This window comes from Kogia breviceps, chromosome 11 (genome assembly GCF_026419965.1).
Source record: "Kogia breviceps isolate mKogBre1 chromosome 11, mKogBre1 haplotype 1, whole genome shotgun sequence".
In the NCBI taxonomy this organism is placed as follows: Eukaryota; Metazoa; Chordata; class Mammalia; order Artiodactyla; family Physeteridae; genus Kogia; species Kogia breviceps.
The window spans coordinates 59,028,031-59,049,203 of NC_081320.1; the positions used below are offsets into that span (position 1 = coordinate 59,028,031).

Here is a 21,173-nt window from a genome sequence, read left to right on the forward strand (position 1 = left end):
GTGGTAGTAAGAGAGAGCACACTCTGGAAGAATAGTAAGTGGTGTATGTTGGAATTTAAAGACAGAAAAACGTGGGTCTGAAGGTGGTGCAGAAGAACTGTGAGAATGCTAAAATTGCCACTTAGACTTTATAAGTGTGACAAGATGTGGAAGAATGAGAAAATTATATCTTAGAAATCGGTCAAGGAAGTAATTTTGGGGAGATGATCAGGCTTCTGTGAGGACAAGAGGTGAAGAGAGTGTTCTGGACAGTGTTCTAGATGAAGGCAGATTGGTTTATGATAGAATACAGGGGTTCATGAGAACTTTATGGAAAGGTATTGGAAGCACTTAAAATTTACTTTATAATATTGAACTTAATTTTTTCTTATTGTCTCAGACTGCTGTGTTATAGTTCCCTAAACAAGTTAGGGAAATGAAGAATGGATTTTTATTTTCTGAGAGATCCTGAGACCATGATTCATTCTTTCATTTGATTACCACAGGAAAATGCTTAGGCTAGATGATTTTACTTAATTTTCAAGTATTCCAGGCTCCAGAGAGAGGCATCCTAAAGGTGGGAGAGAGGAAGATGAAATTGCTTATCATTGATTAAGTTCCCTTTCACTTTATCTTTTCTCTAATAGTGAGGTAGTTGTACGAATTGAGCTTTCATCTTTTTTTTTTCCACTTAGCACACATGGCCGAGTGCCTTGTACCTACATATCTATATGGGTTAGGGTCGCACTTCCCAAAGTGGGTGACCTGGCACCCATACTTCTGGTGTACCTTAGTGAATTGTAGTTCATCTTTGACTGTTCAGTGGACCTGTGATTACATCATCTAGTTTTAACTTAACCAATTCTCAAAAATTGGTCAAGCGGCTTAAAAAGATTCCTGTGAAAATAACGTGTTATGTGGATAATACCAAAGGTACCAATACAAGTGAACCAACAAAATAATCATAGAGCTACACTACCTATTCTTTTTTTGTGTGTGTGGTACACGGACCTCTCACTGCAATGGCCTCTCCTGTTGCAGAGCACAGGCTCCAGACGCACAGGCTCAGCGGCCATGGCTCACGGGCCCAGCCGCTCCGCAGCATGTGGGATCTTCCCGGACCGGGGCACGAACCCATGTTCCCTGCATCGGCAGGTGGATTCTCAACCACTGCACCACCAGGGAAGCCCTCTTTTTTTTTTTTTTTTTTTTTTTTTTTTAAATTTAATTAATTAATTATTTTTGGCTGCATTGGGTCTCATTGCTGCGTACAGGCTTTCTCTAGTTGTGGTGAGCAGGGGCTACTCTTCGTTACGGTGCACTGGCTTCTCATTGCAGTGGTTTCTCTTGTTGCAGAGCATGGGCTCTAGGGTGCACGGGCTTCAGTAGTTGTGGCACATGGGCTCAGTAGTTGTGGCTCATGTGCTTTAGAGCACAGGCTCAGTAGTTATGGCGCATGGGCTTAGTTGCTCCACAGCATGTGGGATCTTCCCAGACTAGGGCTCAAACCCATGTCCTCTGCATTGGCAGGCGGATTTTAACCACTGCACCACCAGGGAACCCCTACACTCCTATGCTTATCAGATAGTCATGTCATATTATAAAAAAGCTGACCACCCAAGCTGAGCTGACGAGAAGTTCAAAAGTATCAAGAAAAGTATTTAAAATGTGGTTCACCTTAAAAAAATGAAATATTGTTCACCTCTACTAATGTTAACAGTGAGCCTTGATGTTAGTATGTAGTGTGCATTGAGATATTAGGTAATGAAAATATAATCAGCAAGACACTCTAAGCATCCAGAACATAAAGACAAACCTGTGATTTTTTCATCAATATTTAAGTCATATGTTGCTCAGTCCATTATTTTTATAAAGTATACTAAACATAATGACAGATGCTTAGAGCTCCTTTTAAATTTGCTTATTCAATAGTGAAAAGAGAAAATGTTACATACCTTTGAGGAAATGCATGTTCTTGCTGCCACAGTAAAACAGACTGAAATAATAGGGGACAAAGTAAGATGCATTTCTTATTAGCAAATATTGTTGAAAGCATAGAAAATGTTGCTAAAGAGTTAAAAGAATAAAAATATAACCTTGCAAGTAGGAAGTATGTAGGAAGTAGCTATGGAATAGGAATATATAAGTAGGAAGAAGATATATAATATTTATAACATGTCTCAGCTTAGGGTTTTTTTAAGTTTCTGTTTCAGTAAGAAAATATAAATAATGTTACTTTTCTGAGAGCCACTAAAGGAAATATGTACCAGAAAGGGTATATTTGCAACAGTAATGACTTATTTAATAGAAAAATGTTTTTTTGGAAAAGCTGTGTAAGACTGACTGCTGATAGAGTGGCCTACTTTTCTGTAAATGTGAGGAAATGGAGATAACATCACACATGAAAGGAGTTTATTGCATCATTAATAGGCTAATACAGGAAAGGAGTTGAAACCAGAATTGCATGAGGTAATACTGTTGTGACTAATTTTATAAAAACATGACCTTTAAAATACATAGTCTTTGTAGTACTTTATGATGAGATGGGAGCGACCATGATTATTGTTTAAAATCCAGAGGTTTGCTCTTTATCTTGTGACAATATAAAAAAGAATCCTTGAACTTAACAATGAATTATGTACTTTTCTTTTGCAAAAATAAAACTTCCAATTTTCTTAAACTTTTTTTTTCTTGGTAATAAATAGCTATGAATAGTATGAAACCTAGTACATATTTCCTAAAATTCTGTTGATTTAAGGTAAAAATTATATTTTAACTGAGAGAAAGCAAACGACTTTCTGAAAGAAACTTTGCTATGGGGAGATGATTTCGAAAACAGATGCTGGGAAATATTTCTATTGTTATGTGATTTTCTTGCCAAAAACAATGCATCACCTAGAAGAACTCTTGTATCGACACACTTAAAATACTTGGAAACAGTTTCCTTAGATTTTGAATGCATTTAATAAAAATGTGAAAAAACGAAACTTTCTAATTAGCTTGTAAACTGATTGATACCAAGAAAAATAGAAATTTACCAGTTGAATTTTGATAAAAGTTTTGCATAATTGCTAGATGGGATAAGTTAGTATCCTGATTAGTTCAGCTTAACCACAATTTACTCCTCCCGTTTGAATCTATATGGTTTTTGTAAAATATTTTTTTATCTACATCAGTAGATAGGGCCTAGAACCAAATCTTGGACTTGTCATGTCACTACAAATTAAATTAATGAACCTTAGTCACCTTGCTTTTGTTAAAATATTATTATTAACATATTTAGCAGAAGTAAAAAGGGTTTTATACTGTTAATAGGTAAATGAAATTATTTTAAATATGTACCTTATTTCATTTTATTCTTTTAATTTTATTTGTACTTAGTATAGATGTTAATTTAATAGTATACATATATAATTTATATGTACGTAAATGTCCACACATTGGGGTTATGTACTCAAAAACTCCTCACTAATTGGGTGTGCAGTCAGAAAACATTTGGAGATCACTAGATTAGATGGTGCCTCGGATTTGTATGGTATTTTACAGTTTATAAAATGCTTTTGCAAGTGTGTTCTAACTTGAGCCTTATCAACAACCTTTTGATGCAGAGGGGTGTCAGTTATGTTCATTTTGTAGATGAGGTATTATTCCCATTTCATAGAAAAGGAACTGAAAGAGCATTTAAATGACTTACTGCAGGTCACACAACTAGTGAATAATGGCTCATCAACTCCAACTCCAGGCTTATTACTGGGTGGTGCTCTTTCCATTCATTCCATTCATTGCTGTTCTGCTGGTCATTCTTTATTTTTTGATTTCCTGCCCTAATCTGTCTCTTATTTGTTGTTCAGAGTCCTCAGGTTGTTGCTTTTTAAATTTTGTCCAAGTTTTTAGTTGTAGTCAGTGGGAAAGATTTACTGTACAAGTACAATACAAGTACTGTACAAATTTACTGTACAAATAAATTAAGAAGGACTGGGAACAAAAGGATGGAACCATAAAGACATTATATTAATGATGATAATACACATTGTAGTAGATGGCCCAAAAGTCAGATAAATACATTTGACGTAGAAAACCATGCAGAGGAACCATAGAAATAAAGTCTAGGCAGATACATCATTTGAATATTGGCATGAGGGCAGGCTAGAGATGAATGGTTGTAGGAAATATAGATAATGGGTGTGTATGATGTACATGTAGTTCTGTGCTATAGTAAACTTGGCATTAACAAGAATAATGAATTAAGAATTGTGGGGTTTAGTCTGATCATTGTTTTGATTTTAGTACAATTCCATAGAACATGTGGCCTTCTATTTTGATTGTTCTGTGTATGTACAACAAAATTAACAAAATTGAAGACTTTATATATATAGAAATAAATAGTTAAAAGTTGCTTATCTAACAGATTCAGAGATAACTGGGTTTAACTACTAATTTGAAACTGATTGGGTCAGAAAAGTGACTTAAAAAGTATAGCATAGTTTCAGACATCATTGTCTAGACTATGATCAGTGCCATAATGTAGGAAAAGAGAGATTTATTTAAGAAATTAAAATCTGATTTTAACAAGTTTTCATGAAAGTTATGTTTTACATATAGCTTCTGGGCTATTCCATATTTTATACATATATATATTAAATGTATGATTCTTTAAATCTGTTTTTTTTTAATTTATTTTATTTATTTATTTTTGGCTGCGTTGGGTCTTCATTGCCACATGTGGGCTTTCTCTAGTTGTGGCGAGCGGGGGCTACTCTTTGGCAGTGCATAAGCTTCTCATTGCGGTGGCTTCTCTTGTTGCAGAGCACAGGCTCTAGGCACACGGGCTTCAGTAGCTGTGGCACGCAGGCCTTCAGTAGTTGTGGCACGCGGGCTCAGTAGTTGGGGCTCACAGGCTCTAAAGCTCAGGCTCAGTAGCTGTGGCACGTGGGCTTAGTTGCTCCATGACATGTGGGATCTTCCTGGACTAGGGCTTGAACCTGTGTCCCCTGCATTGGCAGGCGTATTCTTAACCACTGCACCACCAGGGAAGTCCCATGGGCTTTTCCATATTATAAATTCAAGGCATGACTTGATCTTCTCTCAGCCTGGTAACAACACATCTGGAAATACTATGCATCACTAAAAGTTTCATAGGAATTTTGTGTGCTTTGAAATACTGCATATATGATTATACAGTTCCCTTGGTATTCACTGGCATATTAAACTAAGATGGCACTGACGGGTATATTATTGTCTGTGTTAATAATCCATAGGTGAAAGACTCCCTCAAGTTCAAATGAATATAGTTCTTACCTCTAATTGTTCATCAGGTCAGCGATTTATTTTGCTCACAGGAAGAAAACCAAAATGGTGCAATTGAAATTGGAACCAGTAACTGAAGTAGCTATACCCTTTTCCTTTTCTATTATTAAATGGAAAGATCTCCCAAAACTTATGATAGTTTCAGTGGTTTAGAAGTTGTTAAAGAATTATTTTGGGCTTATCACAGTTTAGAGAACCCTAGACTTGAGGTCAAATCATTTGGATCTAGTGTCAGCTCTGTTGCTGTATGATGTCAACACAGGCAAGTCACTTAAGCTTTCCATAATAAATGTGTAGGTCCAATTTGGCTTGATCACAGATGATTAAGTTTCGACACACATGTCAGCATTAAACAAACAAATGGTTTATTTAGTTGTAAAAGATAGGGCTGCAGTGATGTAGTCAGATGGCCTTTTGGAAAGGCTTGTCTGCACTGCAGGAGGCTGTGGGACAGGCAGAGGAACACTCCACAGTCAGCCTGAGGAGTTGTAAGTCAGTGTAGCCTGTCAAGTTGGTGAAGCTGGAGAAGTGTTAAGGATTCCTTAGCTCCAAGTGAGCAGCTCTCCTCCAGGTTACACAGCCATCCTTTGTCTTCCTTCTGGGTGTGTGGTAAGTATCTACATTAACAAAAATGTGCAGAATGAAGAGATTTCAGTTTAACAGGATGCATATTAAACTCTTAACTGAATAGGAGTAAAAATTCTCTTAACCAATCTCACTGTGATCCACACAACCTAGTCTTGTCATTTTCTCTGTCAGTCGCATTTGACTATGCCTATGGCATGCTCAGGGTTTGCAGCTGATAGGCTACTTTCCAGTATGCCAACATACTTTTGTCCCTACCCCTTGAGTTTTGTGCTTACCCAGAATCAGTTATGCTCATTTCTAAAACTTTTATTACATTTGTGCATACCCAGTAACATTAGGACCAATTATTGTTCCTGATCTCAGTGGGTTAGAGGGCTTCCTTATGTGTAATAGTTGAACATGGGCAACCTACGTGTTGAAATTGAACCTGCTTACTACTCCTTTGGAAAACTGTGGAGGTTTGCAGTTTGAGCATGCTTTCCATGTGGTTTCCTGCTAATCTCTCTAGTGTTCCGTTTATCTGTGTTTTCTCATCTTAGAAGAGAGAATGATGATTCTTCCTTTAAGTTTACAGAAAAGGTTAAAATTTAAACCATATGAATATGGAAACAGTGAAAGTAAATGTGCTATATATTGTAGATTCTGTAGTCTTATTGTTTATAATGGGGAGTCTATGTGACTCATGGTTTAAGGAAATACTCTTCTTCAACTCAGGTTTTATGTACAAAATCAGATAACTCTGTTGCTTTTCTTATTTGGCATTTTGAAACACTATGGATTGAGGAGTTTCCCAAACCCTGAATGAACTAAACTAAACTTAAACCAGTAAGCTGAAACTAAAATGTAAGATGATGGACTAACTTCAGTGGTTTGGAAGATGTTGAAGATGTTAGAGAATTAGCATGTCTCAGGCCCTGTGGGTTATTACAGTTTAAAGAACCCTAGACTTGGAGTCAGACCAGCTGGTTTTATATCAGCTGGGCTCTTGATAGTGCTTGTCTCTGCTGCTCTGATCCTGGCCTGTTAATCATTGGTACATTTCACAGGGATTTACAAAAGATTTCTTGGACTAATAAAAGGCATTAGATTTGATTCACATAAAACCACTAGCTGTTCTTAGTGCTCTTAGTTTTCATGGACATTAACTTCTTTAGTTAACACTTTTCATCTTGGAAAACAAAACCAGTATCTTACGATTCTTAATCAAGCGTATGTGGGTTATCCTTTAATTGGTTATTAACTTTTGTAAGCAGTGGTTTTAGCATGTGTGCGTACACATGCACATTTTGGGGTCATATGCACTTGAGTTTGAATCCTGGTCTACCATGTACTAGATGTATGACCTTTGGAAAGTTACTTAAACCTCTTTTTAAATCTCTGTTTTCTTACCTCTGTGAGAGCATGATAATATCTATCTCACAGGGTTAATGAAGATAAAAAGAGGATGTGTATCGGCATACAGCATAGTAGGCACTTGATAGATGGTTCTTTTCTCTCTGTGTCAATTTTAAAATTTCATTCTGTATCATAGATAAAAGAGCAAAACTTATGTAAGCTACATTTTTATTCACTTGAATGTGGTACGTCTGGAGACTATTTGCAATGAGAGTAAGAGGGAAGTAACGTTTGCTACTGTGTGCTTCTATCATTTCTAAAGTTAGATCACCCATTTCTTAAGTCCGAACTGGTATTGGCAGAAATTTAGAATTTGAACATTTAGTTTTATATGGCCCTGGGTACTGACTTTGGAATGTGTGGCCAGAAATCGGAGGAAGAAGAACCTGGTGAAGGCTGTAAAAAAGAATAAATAAATAAAGTTTATTTTGGTCATCCTGGCCCAAGTAATCTTCTTTCAAAAGTAAGTCTAAGTAACATATCACTTCTCTTCTACTACGCAGATGTGGGGGAAAAAGGGGCATTTACCTTAATGTACTGTTATATCTTTCTGGTTCAAACATTTTTATCTTCCTGTTTTTATTTGTTTCTCCAGCCTCTGTTCCATCCCTGACCCACCTTTGTCGTTTGGAAATTCGGTCCAGTCTAAAACCAGAGCACCTACGATCTAACAGTTTTATATGTCAGTTGCCACTTCCCAGAAGCCTACATGATTATTTGCTCTATGCAGAGGTTTTGAGAATGAATGAAGTTCCAGAACTGGCAGTTATTCAAGATGGAGAAATCAGTGAAGCTACTTAACACAGGTCATGTCTTACTCTGAAAACCACCAAGATAAGGAGCCATGGAGTACAAATTCTTCACGATTTTATCGTCACAAAAGATGATTTTTGTTTGTGTGGTTGGTTAGATTTTAGAGGGCAGTAGTTTAATGCAAATGTTTACAACTAAGCTTCCTGGTAAAAAAGTATAAACCTCACTAATGTTACTTTATTGCAGTTTTATCATCAGTACACTTTATGTTTTAAATTACCTAACCATTTTCTGCTTTATTCTGTTAATGAACTGTGGCTAAACATGGCCTGTTTCCACCTATGATTCTGTGTTTACCTAGGGCTAGCGTTTAGAAGGGAATGCATAAAACTTCACTGGAAGTGTACATACAGTGTAGTTGAACTCTCTTATATTTATAAAAGAACTATCTTATATTCTATTCTCATCTCTTAATTCAGTTCAAATTCATTGGCTTTTCACAGGTAAACTCAGGGTAGATTTCTTTCTTTAAAGACTATAGAAAATGAATCATTTTGCTGGGTTTTTTTTTCCAGTTCCTTGATACTCTCTTTGTCTAAAAAAGATTCCTGTTTCTGCAAAGGCAAGAACAGACCTAAACTCAAAGATATGCTCGGTTGAAAAAAAAAAATTAGGTTGGTATTGAGATAAATGTGCATTTTACCACATTTACACAGTATTAATTAAGAGACTGGGAGAGACATTTCTTTGGTACCATCTTTAAAGAAAGGTATGTATTCCTGAGTTGCTCGATATCAAATAAAACTGAAGCTCCATTCAGCCTCCAAATCAGAGGGCACCTTTGATCCTATGAAGCAATGATTGCTAGCTCTATTAATGTTATAGTGTGTTTTCTTTTTACTATCTGGATGTATTATCAAATAGTCCATGAAATTTAAACCTTAACATCCTAGGTTAATGAGACACTGCCTCATTGGTTTTGCAATTGCTCAATATGAATCTAGAGTCAGAGAGGACTGAACACCATATCAGGTGAGCTATGGTAAGAGGCTGTGGGCAGTAGTCTTGAGAGAAAGGTTATGAATGCATTAATGTTGTGATAGACAGCTAGAGATGGAGTCCAAAGGAGGGCAGGTATTCTGTCCTATTGGGATCCTGTGACTTAAAATAGATGGGAGTGGGTTAGCTAGATTCATCTCTGATAGGCTTTTGCTATTTGGTAAAAGCAGTGATGATGGCGTACCAAATGATGGAGACATTAAGGTCCAGGGAGATGACTAAATTCAGCACAGATTAGAGCTGTAGTTGCTGCCTGTGGGGTGGGGATAGAGTTTGACTGTAGTTATACAGGCAGAGATAAGGGTGGATATGGAAAAACAGGTGGAAATTCTGATAGTTACTAAATTCTAAAAAAGTATGTACTATGTAATATTTTTTAAATGTCTGTATTTTTCCAAACCCTAAGTCTCTGATTTTAACATAACCAGTTTTTTGTTAGGGTCCAGTGTACATAGAATATTTACATTTGAGGGTGAATCTTTTCATGTGTTTTTGTTCATGTTCAAATATGTAATAAATTCAACTACTCATAACTTACTGAGCTTTTATTCTTAAAAATCTCAAAATATTTCAGATACGTTAAAAACCCTTAGTATTTAAAACATAAATGATTTTACTTACTGTATAAATGCATCTTTCTTTTAGAGTATTTTATAATATAATGTTTATGATTTTTATGACTAATAACAAGGACTCAGTGAGAAGTCTAATCTAAAAGTACCTAAAGGCAGGTAAATTATAGTCACAGCTTCTGATCAAAATGATACATCCAGTTAGTGTGAACTTTAAGCTCTGACCTGCATGCACCATGGTGCTTTAATACTCTTAAGGTCACAGTGAACCTGAGGAAGAACTCCATACAGTAGTTTTCTAATGGTGGTACATATCCAGAGCAGGACGCGAATTGGTTTTAATAACAGTTGTCAGGCGTTTACCCTTCCTTGATCTGATGTTGTCCTTTAAGTATATTTCCTGCTGATCCTTCCTGTCATAGGACATCCTTCTGTGATCATTTGATGTAATAGTGGTAATCTGGACATCATTTCTTCTTTTTTTTAAAGTAAACTTTTTATTGACATTTAACATATATTTAAAAAGTACACAAATCATAAGTATACAGACAGATTACAGTTGACCCTTGAACAACATGGGAGTTATAGGCGCCTACCCTCTGCACAGTTGAAAATCTCCATATGACTTACAGTCAACTGTCTGTATCCATGGATTCATCCAACCATGGAGCCAATGAACTGCAGATTGTGTTAGTTCTGTAGTATTACTGTTGAAAAAAATCTGTGTATAAGTAAACCTGCATCATTTCAAACATGTTGAAGGGTCAACTGTATTTTTACAAAGTGAAAACATTGCATAATCAGCATGCAGTTCAAGAAACAGAATTATTAGCATCCCAGAAGTTCCCTATGTGGCCCTTCTAGTCACTGTGCTCTTGCCAGAAGGGTAACTACTCTTCTGGGTCCTAGCACCAAAAATCAGTTTTTCCTGGAATCATCCACTATGCTGTCTTTTGTTTCCTGTTACTTTTGTGCACATTTTCAGATTCATTTGTGTTATTGTATATAGTTATAGTCATTGAACTTTGTTTCTTCGTTTCCCTCTCCCTTTTGCCCAAGTAGCAAGTGTCTTGATATGCAGCTTTCTGGTGGCCCTACTTCCCAGATCAATTATACACTTCTGTTGTCCCATGACCACCTATGACATTCATAATCTTTGACAGGCAACCTAAGTGTCATATTTATGTCATGTGATCAGTTGATATCTCTAACTTTAGATCTGTTCTTCCCATCTAAGTCTATCTGTAAACCTGTATGAAGATCATGTTTTATAGATCTTCAAGTATCGTGCCAGGTAGAGTTTCAAGACCTCTGAGTATTTTTTTTTTTTTTTTTTTTTTTTTTTGTGGTACACGGGCCTCTCACTGTTGTGGCCTCTCCCGTTGCGGGGCACAGGCTCCGGACGCACAGGCTCAGCGGCCATGGCTCACGGGCCCAGCTGCTCCGCGGTATGTGGGATCTTCCCGGACCGGGGCACGAACCCGTGTCCCCTGCATCGGCAGGCGGATTCTCAACCACTGCGCCACCAGGGAAGCCCAAGAATGTAAATAACTATGTATCTTCTCTGGAACAGTGGACTTGGTTTCATCAGCATGGGGTATAGAAAGAAGTTGAGGAAATCTGTTTAAAAGTTTGCCTTTCATTTTTGTACTCCTCTATATTCTTGGAGGTATATTCCCCTAAGTATATTTCTTGTTTGGTCATAGAAATATTTGTTTGAAGAAGCACTCTCAGTACAATTATTGCTAGCAGGTCCCTAGTACTATTGCGGAAAGGTTTTAAATAGTGAGAGTGGTTGGTTGAAGGGCTAGTGAAGTTGCTAGTAATGTAGCCATTTCCAGTTTTATGATCAAGTGTTTTAGATCTAACAATTTGTGAGACTAACCAGTAAAACTACACACTGCCTTCCAATTTCATGGGTTCATCCTCTATATAAAGTAAATGAAAGCTGAGCCTGCTGGCCTATCCAAATACTCAATTTAAAGAGGATCTGTAAGCCAAAGAGATCTCTGAAACTTTACCTTTGAGCTGAGAACGTAATAATAGAAACACCTTTGGTACTATTAATTCCCCTGAATTTCCTGTGCTAGAGCACTTGCCTCCGCCCTTCTCTCTTATCCCAAGCAGCTAGTCACACATAACTGAGGTGTCAAGACTATGTGTAGGTAAGAGCCCAAACCAAGAGATACCATTACTCATGACTCTACATGACCTGGGTAGTTTATCTGAAAGATGGGTGTCCCCTCATCAGGAAAGGAGTGCTATATTCTATCAATATTTAGAGCTAATGCTGGATCTCTGAGTTTATACCTACACAGTCTCTCTAGGAGAAGGTGGTGTTTATGACTTCAGGTAAGATAAATATGGCTCATGTTTGAAGGCTTAGAGACTATCATAGTAGTTTTGTAAACACACTTGGTGATTTTTATCCTTTTTCATTTTTTAACAAAACATTTAAGGAAAATATAATATTCCTGTGTGCAACTGTTGAGATTTTTTGTTTTGCTTTCTCTTCCATTGTTTGTTTTTCTCTTTGAGGCTAAATTAGTCAGTTTATCTTCATCTGTATTTATTATTATTGTTGTTATTGTTATTATTATTAAATGACAAGTGGTCATTGAAACATAATACCTGGCAGTAAGCAAACTTGTTTTCTTTTTTTGTTAGAGTTAATAGAAACCTGTGGTTTTCCTGAGACAGGGAACTGATTATGCTTAGTATTTTTGTGACATATTGGTAGAAAAATGTATAGTCTTATTTGTAATAACATGTCAGTAGTTTACACTGAGAGGAGGCCAGTCTGAATTATATTTTTTATGGAAACATATACTTTAGGCACAGATTTTAAGTACATATTTTCTGCAGTTGATTTAATGAATAAAACATTTTAAGTAAGGGGCATCTGTTAACCTGTCCCTTTGCTAATATATATCTTTAAAAAAATTTTTAAAGTCTTTTTAAAAATCTTAAAACTCAGCAAGAAAAGGGAGGAAGAGAGACGGAGCCATAGTCCTATCATCCAGACCCAGTATTTCTGTTATATGTTGGAATATTTTCTTCCTCTTAAGGTTTTTAAAAATCTGTATACAGCTTTGAGGAATGTTTTTGTTTTATCATAGCTAAAATCAAACCCACCTTTACAATTTTGTACCTGATCAAGCCTTTTCTTTATCATGTTAATGATACCTCCAGCCAGGCTCAAGCCATGAGTTATGACAAATTTTGAGTTGGTAGGAATGAAAAATAATGAGGCATTTCTGGATTGATTGTTTTCCTAAGACATCTGCCTAAAGCAAACAACCCCTTCCTCCTCTTTGTACAGGAAAAGAGAATGGAGGTGAGACCTTTGTGAACTGTGCTAGTCATCTGGTCTCAGCCCAGGTTAGTTATGTAGTTACCCTGTTACAACTATGTATTGTGTATGTTTTTAATGAAAGAATTTAAAATACCATTGTTGCAGTAAAAAATTAGTGTATGCATGATTTTTCTGTCTCTTGGCTTCTTTTTCATGCATAGCACTAATAGATGAAGCAGAACAGGTGGTAATTGCCATTGGCACACTGAGACTTGTGAATAGCATCTGTTTATGTCTCTTACCGTCAAATGGTTAGCATAACCTTCTCTTCACTGCTTTTCTATGTGGATGATAAAAGTCTATCATGAGTCATTATAAGGTGCTCTTTTTCTAACATGGAATAGGTGAAGAAGAAAGTCCATCTGGTGTTTAAATATGACTGTGATTTGAATCAAACAATTAAAAAGAAGGCCTAATACTTTTGAGGTTATTTTGGAGTATTGGATCAAGTAATATGTGCCAAAGATATCAATTGCAAGCCAGAGTAGTTCCATAAATAGATGCATTAGTTAGTAATGTGTAGTCTGGATTTTAGTTTTGACACGTAAAAATTATTTACTTTATTTTAGACAATAAAACATTCAAATCCTTATGGTCTTCATCTTGCTTGTAATTATTTGGTTTTATTAAGCCCACTCTTAAATGTCATATGGTATTTGTTTATGTGTGTTGATGCAAGTGCATACTTTTTTATCTCTTTATTATGGAAAATTTTAAGCCTATAAAAAATAGAGAATTTTATAATGAACTTCCATGTTCCCATCACCCAGCTTTGATAATTATCAACTCATGCCCACTCTTATTTCCTTTTCCCCACCAATTGCCTTTCTTCCATAGCATTTTGAAGTGAATTCCAGATATAACATTGTTAAATATTTTAGTATATATCTTTAGAAGTCACAGATTCCCTTTTAAAAAACATAATGTACCATCATTATACCACCTTAAAAATGAATAATTTCTTAATAGCAAATATCCAGTCAGTATTTACATATTTTAATTGTTCTATAGCTTTTTAAATGGTTTGCTTAAATCCGGATCCAAAAATATCACTGTGACGTGATTATTTTTTTTTCTTTAAAATTTTTTGGTTGAAGGTATTAGGTTATTTTCTTATAGAGTTTCCCACAGTTGAAATTTTGCTGACTGCATACCCATGCTGTCATTTAACATATCCTCTGTTTTTTCTTGTCTTAGTTATATATTCCTGTGTAATAGGTTACCTCAAATTTAGCAGCTTAAAATAATAATTAACTTACCTCACACAGTTTCTGTGGGTAATGAATTCAAGATTGGCTTGTTGAGTGGTTATGGCTAGGGGTCTGTCGTGAGATTGCATTCAAACTGTAAGCTGGGACTGCAGTGGAAGAATTAGTCTCCACCTTTGAAGGGAGGAGTATCAAAGAATTTGTAGACATCTTTTTTTTTAATAGTTAAACTTTTAATTAATTAATTATTTTATTGAAATAGTTATTTATAATAATATATTTGCTTAAGGTATACTACATAGTATTTTTATAGCTTATACAACATTTAAAGTTAATATAAAATATTGGCCATATTCCCTGTGCTGTACAGTATATCATTGTAACTTATTTATTTTATACATAGTAGTTTGTACCTCTTTATCCCCTATCCCTATTGTGTCCTCCACTGCTTCCCTCTTGCCACTGGTAACCACTAGTTTGTTCTCTATATCTGTGTTTGTTTCTGTTATATTCATTCATTTATTTTATTTTTTAGATTCCACATATAAGTGATAGCATATAGTATTTGTCTGACTTATTTCACTAGGCATAATACCCTCCAGGTCCATCAGTGTTGTTACAAATGGCAAATTTTCATTTTTTATGGCTGAGTAGTATTCCAGTCTCTGTGTGTGTGTGTGTGTGTGTGTGTGTGTGTGTGTGTGTGTGTGTGTGTGTGTGTGATCTTCTTTATCCATTCATCTGTTGATGGACACCTAGGCTGCTTCCATATCTTGGCTATTGTAAATAATGCTGAGCAGAACATCGGGGTGCATGTTTCTTTTTGAAGTAGTGTTTTCATTTTCTTTGGATATGTACCCAGGAATGGAATTGCTTGATCATATGGTAGTTCTATTTTTCTTTCTTTGAGCAATTTCCATACCATTTTCCATCCTGGCTGAACCAGTTTACATTCCCTCCAGCAGGGTGCCCCTTTCTCCACATCCTCTCGAGCATTTGTTATTTGTTGTCTTTTTGATGATAGCCATTCTGACAGGTGTGAGGCGATATCTTATTATAGTTTTAATTTACATTTCCCTCATGATTAGTGATGTTGAGTATCTTTTCATGTGCCTGTTGGCCATCTCTTTGTCTTCTTTGGAAAAATGTCTATTCAGGTCTTCTGCCCATTTTTTATTCTAGTTTGTTTTTTTGATATTGAGTTGTATGAGCTGTTTTATATTTTGGATTCTGATGTCTTATCAGTCATATCATTTGAGAATAATTTCTCTTATTCAGTAGGTTGTCTTTTTGTTCTGTCAATGGTTTCCTTTAATTAGGTCCCAATTGTTTATTTTTTGCTTTTGTTTCCTATGCCTTAGGAGACAGATCCCCAACAATATTGCTACGATGTATGCCAAAGGGTGTTCTGCCGACTTTTTCTTCTAGGAGTTTTATAGTTTTTGGTCTTACATTTGGTATAGCCATGTTTTTATTCACTACACTTACTTCCTATAAATTGGTAGGCAAATGTAGACAAGGATTGGCTACATAGTTTGCAGAGCCCAGTGTAAAATGAGAATATGGGGCCATTGTTCAAATTTCAAGATGGGGACAGCAGAACATTAAACCAAACATGGGGTCTTTTTGAGTACAGAGCCCTGGGTGATTGCACAGATGATGAAATCAACCCTGGATGTAGAGGCTTGATCAGATTCACATTTGATTCTCATACACTTTTTTTTCTCCTTACAGTACTATTTGATAGATGTTGAGTACTTTATCTCTCCTAGTGATGTTGGCAGCCATTGGTGATCATTAGCTAGATCTATTAATTAATTATAGATTTATTTATCTATTAGCCATAATAAAAGCCATACTTTTAAAAAGAGAACTTCCCTTAAGTATTTGGTTACCCTGACATCTAATAGATACAGGAAAAACAGTAAAATGCTTGGTTCATTTGGATAATGAATTGATTCTCTAATGTCTTTTATTTATTTATTATTATTTTAAAGATTGATTTATTATTATTTATTTGTGGCTGTGTCGGGTCTTAGTTGCGGCATGCAGGAACTTTTGTTGTGGCTCAGGGCTCTTTGCTGGGGTGCACAGACTTCTCTCTAGTTGTGGTGTGCAGGTTTTCTCTCTCTAGTTGTGGTGCATAGGATTCAGGGTGCGTGGGCTCTGTATTTTGAGGTATGCAGGCTCTCTAGTTGAGGTGAGTGAGCTCCATAGTTGTGGAGCATGGGCTTAGTTGCCCCGTGGCATGTGGGATCTTAGTTCCCTGACCAGGGATCAAACCCGTGTCCCCTGCATTGGAAGGCAGATTCTTTACCACTTGACCACCAGGGAAGTCCCTCTAATGTCTTTTAAAGATGATCGATAAGGTTTTTTTTAACATTAACATAAACATGGATTTTTTTGTGTGTATTGTAATCCGTTGTAGTTATTACCCTTCTTGATACTCATTGTCTCATTTTAAACTAGCATTTAAGTAGTATTTGGTAACTTTGTTTTCTGATGGTAAGATATTCCAGGTTTATTTTGTATATTTCCTTCCTCAGACCCGGAATTAGCCGTTTTTCTAAAGAGCTTTGTTTGCTTTTTCAGAAATGGTATTATATAGACTATAATACACATAGAGAGTAATCTTGGCATTAGGGGTGTTCATTTCTACTGGTTTGATCATTGTTTGTTCAGTGAACAGAACTAAGAAGTAAGTATATGTTAATTCCATTCATCATATTCTGCAAATTGATACACTTCAAATCTAGGACTACATTTTTAAAATTCAATTTCAGTAATCTTACATTTGTGTATTTCCTTTATTATATGCTGAAAATCCTACTTCTCAGTGGTGCAAACTATAACCCATTTGTTTTATACAAGAGTCACACACAGTAGTCTCACAATAACAATTTCTACACTATCATTAATAATATTAGTAAAAACGTTAAAAAATTTTCCTCCCTGTCAGTTCTTTTTGTTATTTAGGTATATCTCACTAGGGTTATACAGTCAAGTTGCTATGTTTTAAAGTCACTTGAATGCACGGGATCATGTGTTTCAGTTTCAGTCTTCTAAGGATTTTTAAATTTTAATTTTGCTTTATAATTATCAGAGTGTTTACGTGATTCAGAGTTAGATGTAAAAAAAAAAAAATATTCAGAGAAATCTGGCTTCTGTCCCCTGTTCATCCTATTTTCTCACTCTCCCAAGGGAAGTTTTCTTTTTATAGTTTTTTAAAGTTTGTTTTAAACATAAGCATGTATTTTCAAAGCCCTTCCTTAGATAAATAAAAGAATAGTATATACGGTTTTCCTCTATCTTTTTCACTTAATAATGTATCCTGGAGATAATTCTATAAGCGTATATAAAGATAGTCCTCATTTCTCTTCACAGCAACCATGTTGATATACCATGGTTTATTCAGCCTTTCCCCTATTGACAGTCATTTGGATTATTTCCAGTCTTTTGCTGTTACAACGGGTGCTGCAGTGAACAGCTTCGTGCTCTTTGTATTTTTGCCAGTTTCACTTTGGAAGATTCCTAGAAGTGGGATTGTTGTGTCAAAAGGTAAATGCACATGCAAGTGTGCTAGATACTGCCAAATTCCCCTTCATAGGTAAGTAGTATATACCAGTAATGTATGAGAGTGCCGTTAGAGAAAGTGGTCAAACATTTCGGTATTTGCCAACCTCATAGGTGAGAAATATGTATCAGTATAGTTTCAGTTTGCATTTCTCTAATGGAACATCTTTTCATATTGGTTGGAGGAATGCATCCAGTTTTTAAAAATTTTTTTGTTGGCTGCATTGGGTCTTCATTGCTATGCACCAGCTTTCTCTAGTAGCGGTGAGCGGGGGCTACTCTTCATTGTGGTGCTCAGGCTTCTCATTACGGTGGCTTCTCTTGTGGAGCACGGGCTCTAGGCGCGTGGGCTTAAGTAGTTGCGTCATGCAGGCTCAGTAGTTGTGGCTTGTGGGCTCTACAGCGCAGACTCAGAGTGTGGCGCACGGGCTTACTTGCTTGGCAGCATGTGGGATCTTCCCAGACCAGGGCTCAAATCCATGTCCCCTGCATTGGCAGGCGGATTCTTAACCACTGCGCCACGAGGGAACTCCCTGGATCCAGTTTTAATGATTTCTGTAAAACTATCTGGTTATTCTAACAACATTTATTAGAAAATTCATCTTTTCCCTATTTATTGAGATACTACTATTTTTTAAAACATCTTTATTGCAGTATAATTGCTTTATACTGTTGTGTTAGTTGCTGCTGTATAACAAAGTGAATCATCTATACATATACATATATCCCCATATCCCCTCCCTCTTGTGTCTTCCTTCAACTATCCCTATCCCACCCCTCTAGGTGGGAACAAAGCATGAGCTGATCTCCCTGTGCTATGAGGCTGCTTCCCACTAGCTATCTATTTTACATATGGTAGTATATATATGTCCATGCCACTCTCTCACTTGGTATCAGCTTACCCTTCCCTCTCCCCATATCCTCAAGTCCATTCTCTATGTCTACATGTTTATCTCTGTCCTGCCTCTAAGGTCTTGAGAACCTTTAGATTCCATATATATGTGTTAGCATATGATATTTGTTTTACTCTTTCTGACTTACTTCACTTTGTATGACAGACTCTGGGTCCATCCACCTCACTACAAATAGCTCAATTTAGTTTCTTTTTATGGCTGAGTAATATTCCATTATATGTATGTGTGCCACATCTTCTTTATCCATTCATCTGTTGATGTACACTTAGGTTACTTCCATGTACTGGCAATTGTGAACAGAGCTGCAATGAACATTGTGGTAAATGACTCTTTTTGAATTATGGTTTTCTCAGGGTATATGCCCAGTAGTGGGATTGGAGGGTCATATGGTAGTTCTATTTTGAGTTTTTTAAGGAACCTCCATACTGATCTCCATAGTGGGTTATCAGTTTACATTCCCACTAACAGTGCAAGAGGGTTCCCTGTCACCCTCCCCAGCATTTACTGTTTGTAGATTTTTAAAATGATGGCCATTCGGACTGGTGTGAGGTGATACCTCACTGTAGTTTTGATTTGCATTTCTCTAATGATTAGTGATGTTGAGCATTCTTTCATGTGTTTGTTGGCAATCTATATATCTTCTTTGGAGAAATGTCTGCTTAGGTCTGCTGCTCATTTCTAGATTGGGTTGTTTGTTTCTTGGATATTGAGCTGCATGAGCTGCTTGTATATTTTAGAGATTATTCCTTAGTCAGTTGCTTTGTTTGCAAATATTTTCTCCCATTCGGAGGGTTGTCTTTTCATCTTTTTCATGGTTTCCTTTGCTGTACAAAAGCTGTTAAGTTTCATTAGGTCCCATTTATTTATTTTTGTTTTTATTTCCCTTTCTCTAGGAAGTGGGTCAAAAAGGATCTTGCTGTGATTTATGTCATAGAGTGTTCTGCCTATGTTTTCCTCTAAGAGTTTTATAGTGTCTGGCCTTATATTTAGGTCTACAATCAGTTTTGAGTTTATTTTTGCATATGGTGTTAGGGAGTGTTCTAATTTCATACTTTTACATGTAGCTGTCCAGTTTTTCCAGCATCACTCATTGAAGAGACTGTCTTTTCTCCATTGTATATTCTTGCCTCCTTTATCAAAGGTAAGGTGACCATATGTGTGTGGTTTTATCTCTGGGCTTTCTATACTGTTCCGTTGATCTATATTTCTGGTTTTTTTGCCAGTACCATGCTGTTTTGATTACTGTAGCTTTGTAGTATAGTCTGAAGCGAGGGAGCCTGATTCCTCCAGCTCTGTTTTTCTTTCTCAAGTTTGCTTTGGCTATTCGGGGTCTTTTGTGTTTCCATACAAATTGTGAAATTTTTTGTTCTACTTCTGTGAAAAATCCCATTGGTAGTTTGATAGGTATTACATTGAATCTGTAGATTGCTTTGGGTAGTATAGTCATTTTCACAATGTTGATTCTTCAAATCCAAAAACATGGTATATCCCTCCATTTGTTTGTATCATCTTTAATTTCTTTCATCAGTGTCTTGTAGTTTTCTGCATACAGGTCTTTTGTCTCCTTAGGTAGGTTTATTCCTAGGTATTTCATTCTTTTTGTTGCAGTGGTAAATGGGAGTGTTTCCTTAAATTCTTGTTCAGATTTGTCATCATTAGAGTATAGGAATGCATGAGATTTCTATGCATTAATTTCATATCCTACTACTTTACCAAATTCATTGCTGAGCTGTAGTAGTTTTTTGGTAGCATCTTTAGGATTCTCTATGTGTAATATCATGTCATCTGCAAACAGTGACAGCTTTACTTCTTTTCCGATTTGGATTACTTTTATTTCTTTTTCGTCTCTGATTGCTGTGGCTAAAACTTCCAAAACTATGTTGAATAATAATGGTGAGAGTGGACAGCCTTGTGTTGTTCCTGATCTTAGTGGAAATGGTTTCAGTTTTTCAACACTGAGAATGATGTTGGCTGTGAGTATGTTATATATGGCCTTTATTATGTTGAGGTAATTTCCCTCTGTGCCTACTTTATGGAGAGTTTTTATTATAAATGGGTGTTGAATTTTGTCAAAAACTTTTTCTGCATCTATTGAGATGATCATACGGTTTTTTACCTTCAATTTGTTAATTTACTTTATCACATTGATTGATTTGCATATTGTGAAAAATCCTTGCATTCCTGGGATAAACCCCACTTGATCATGGTGTATGATCCTTTTAATGTGCTGTTGGATTCTGTTTGCTAGTATTTTGTTGAAGATTTTTACATGTATGTTCATCAGTGATACTGGCCTGTAGTTTTCTTTCTTTGTGACATCTTTGTCTGGTTTTGGTATCAAGGTGATGGTGGCCTCATAAAATAAGTTTGGGAATGTCCTCCCTCTGCTGTATTTTGGAAGAGTTTGAGAAGGATAGGTGTCAGCTCTTCTCTAAATGTTTTATAGAATTTGCCTGTGAAGCCATCTGGT

At 36.1% G+C, this 21,173-nt stretch overlaps 1 protein-coding gene across 1 annotated transcript in view; it reads left to right on the forward strand.

Annotated features, from left to right (window-relative positions):
- ASB3 (ankyrin repeat and SOCS box containing 3) overlaps nt 1-13,447 on the forward strand; it is a 98,859-nt gene extending 85,412 nt beyond the window's left edge. The window contains exons 10-11 of the mRNA XM_059078953.2: nt 7,865-10,998; nt 11,156-13,447. Of these exons, the coding sequence (XP_058934936.1) occupies nt 7,865-8,070 (206 nt within the window). The 3' untranslated portion in view covers nt 8,071-10,998; nt 11,156-13,447. The remainder of the gene's footprint in view (nt 1-7,864; nt 10,999-11,155) is intronic.
- Nucleotides 13,448-21,173: the final 7,726 nt, after the last annotated feature.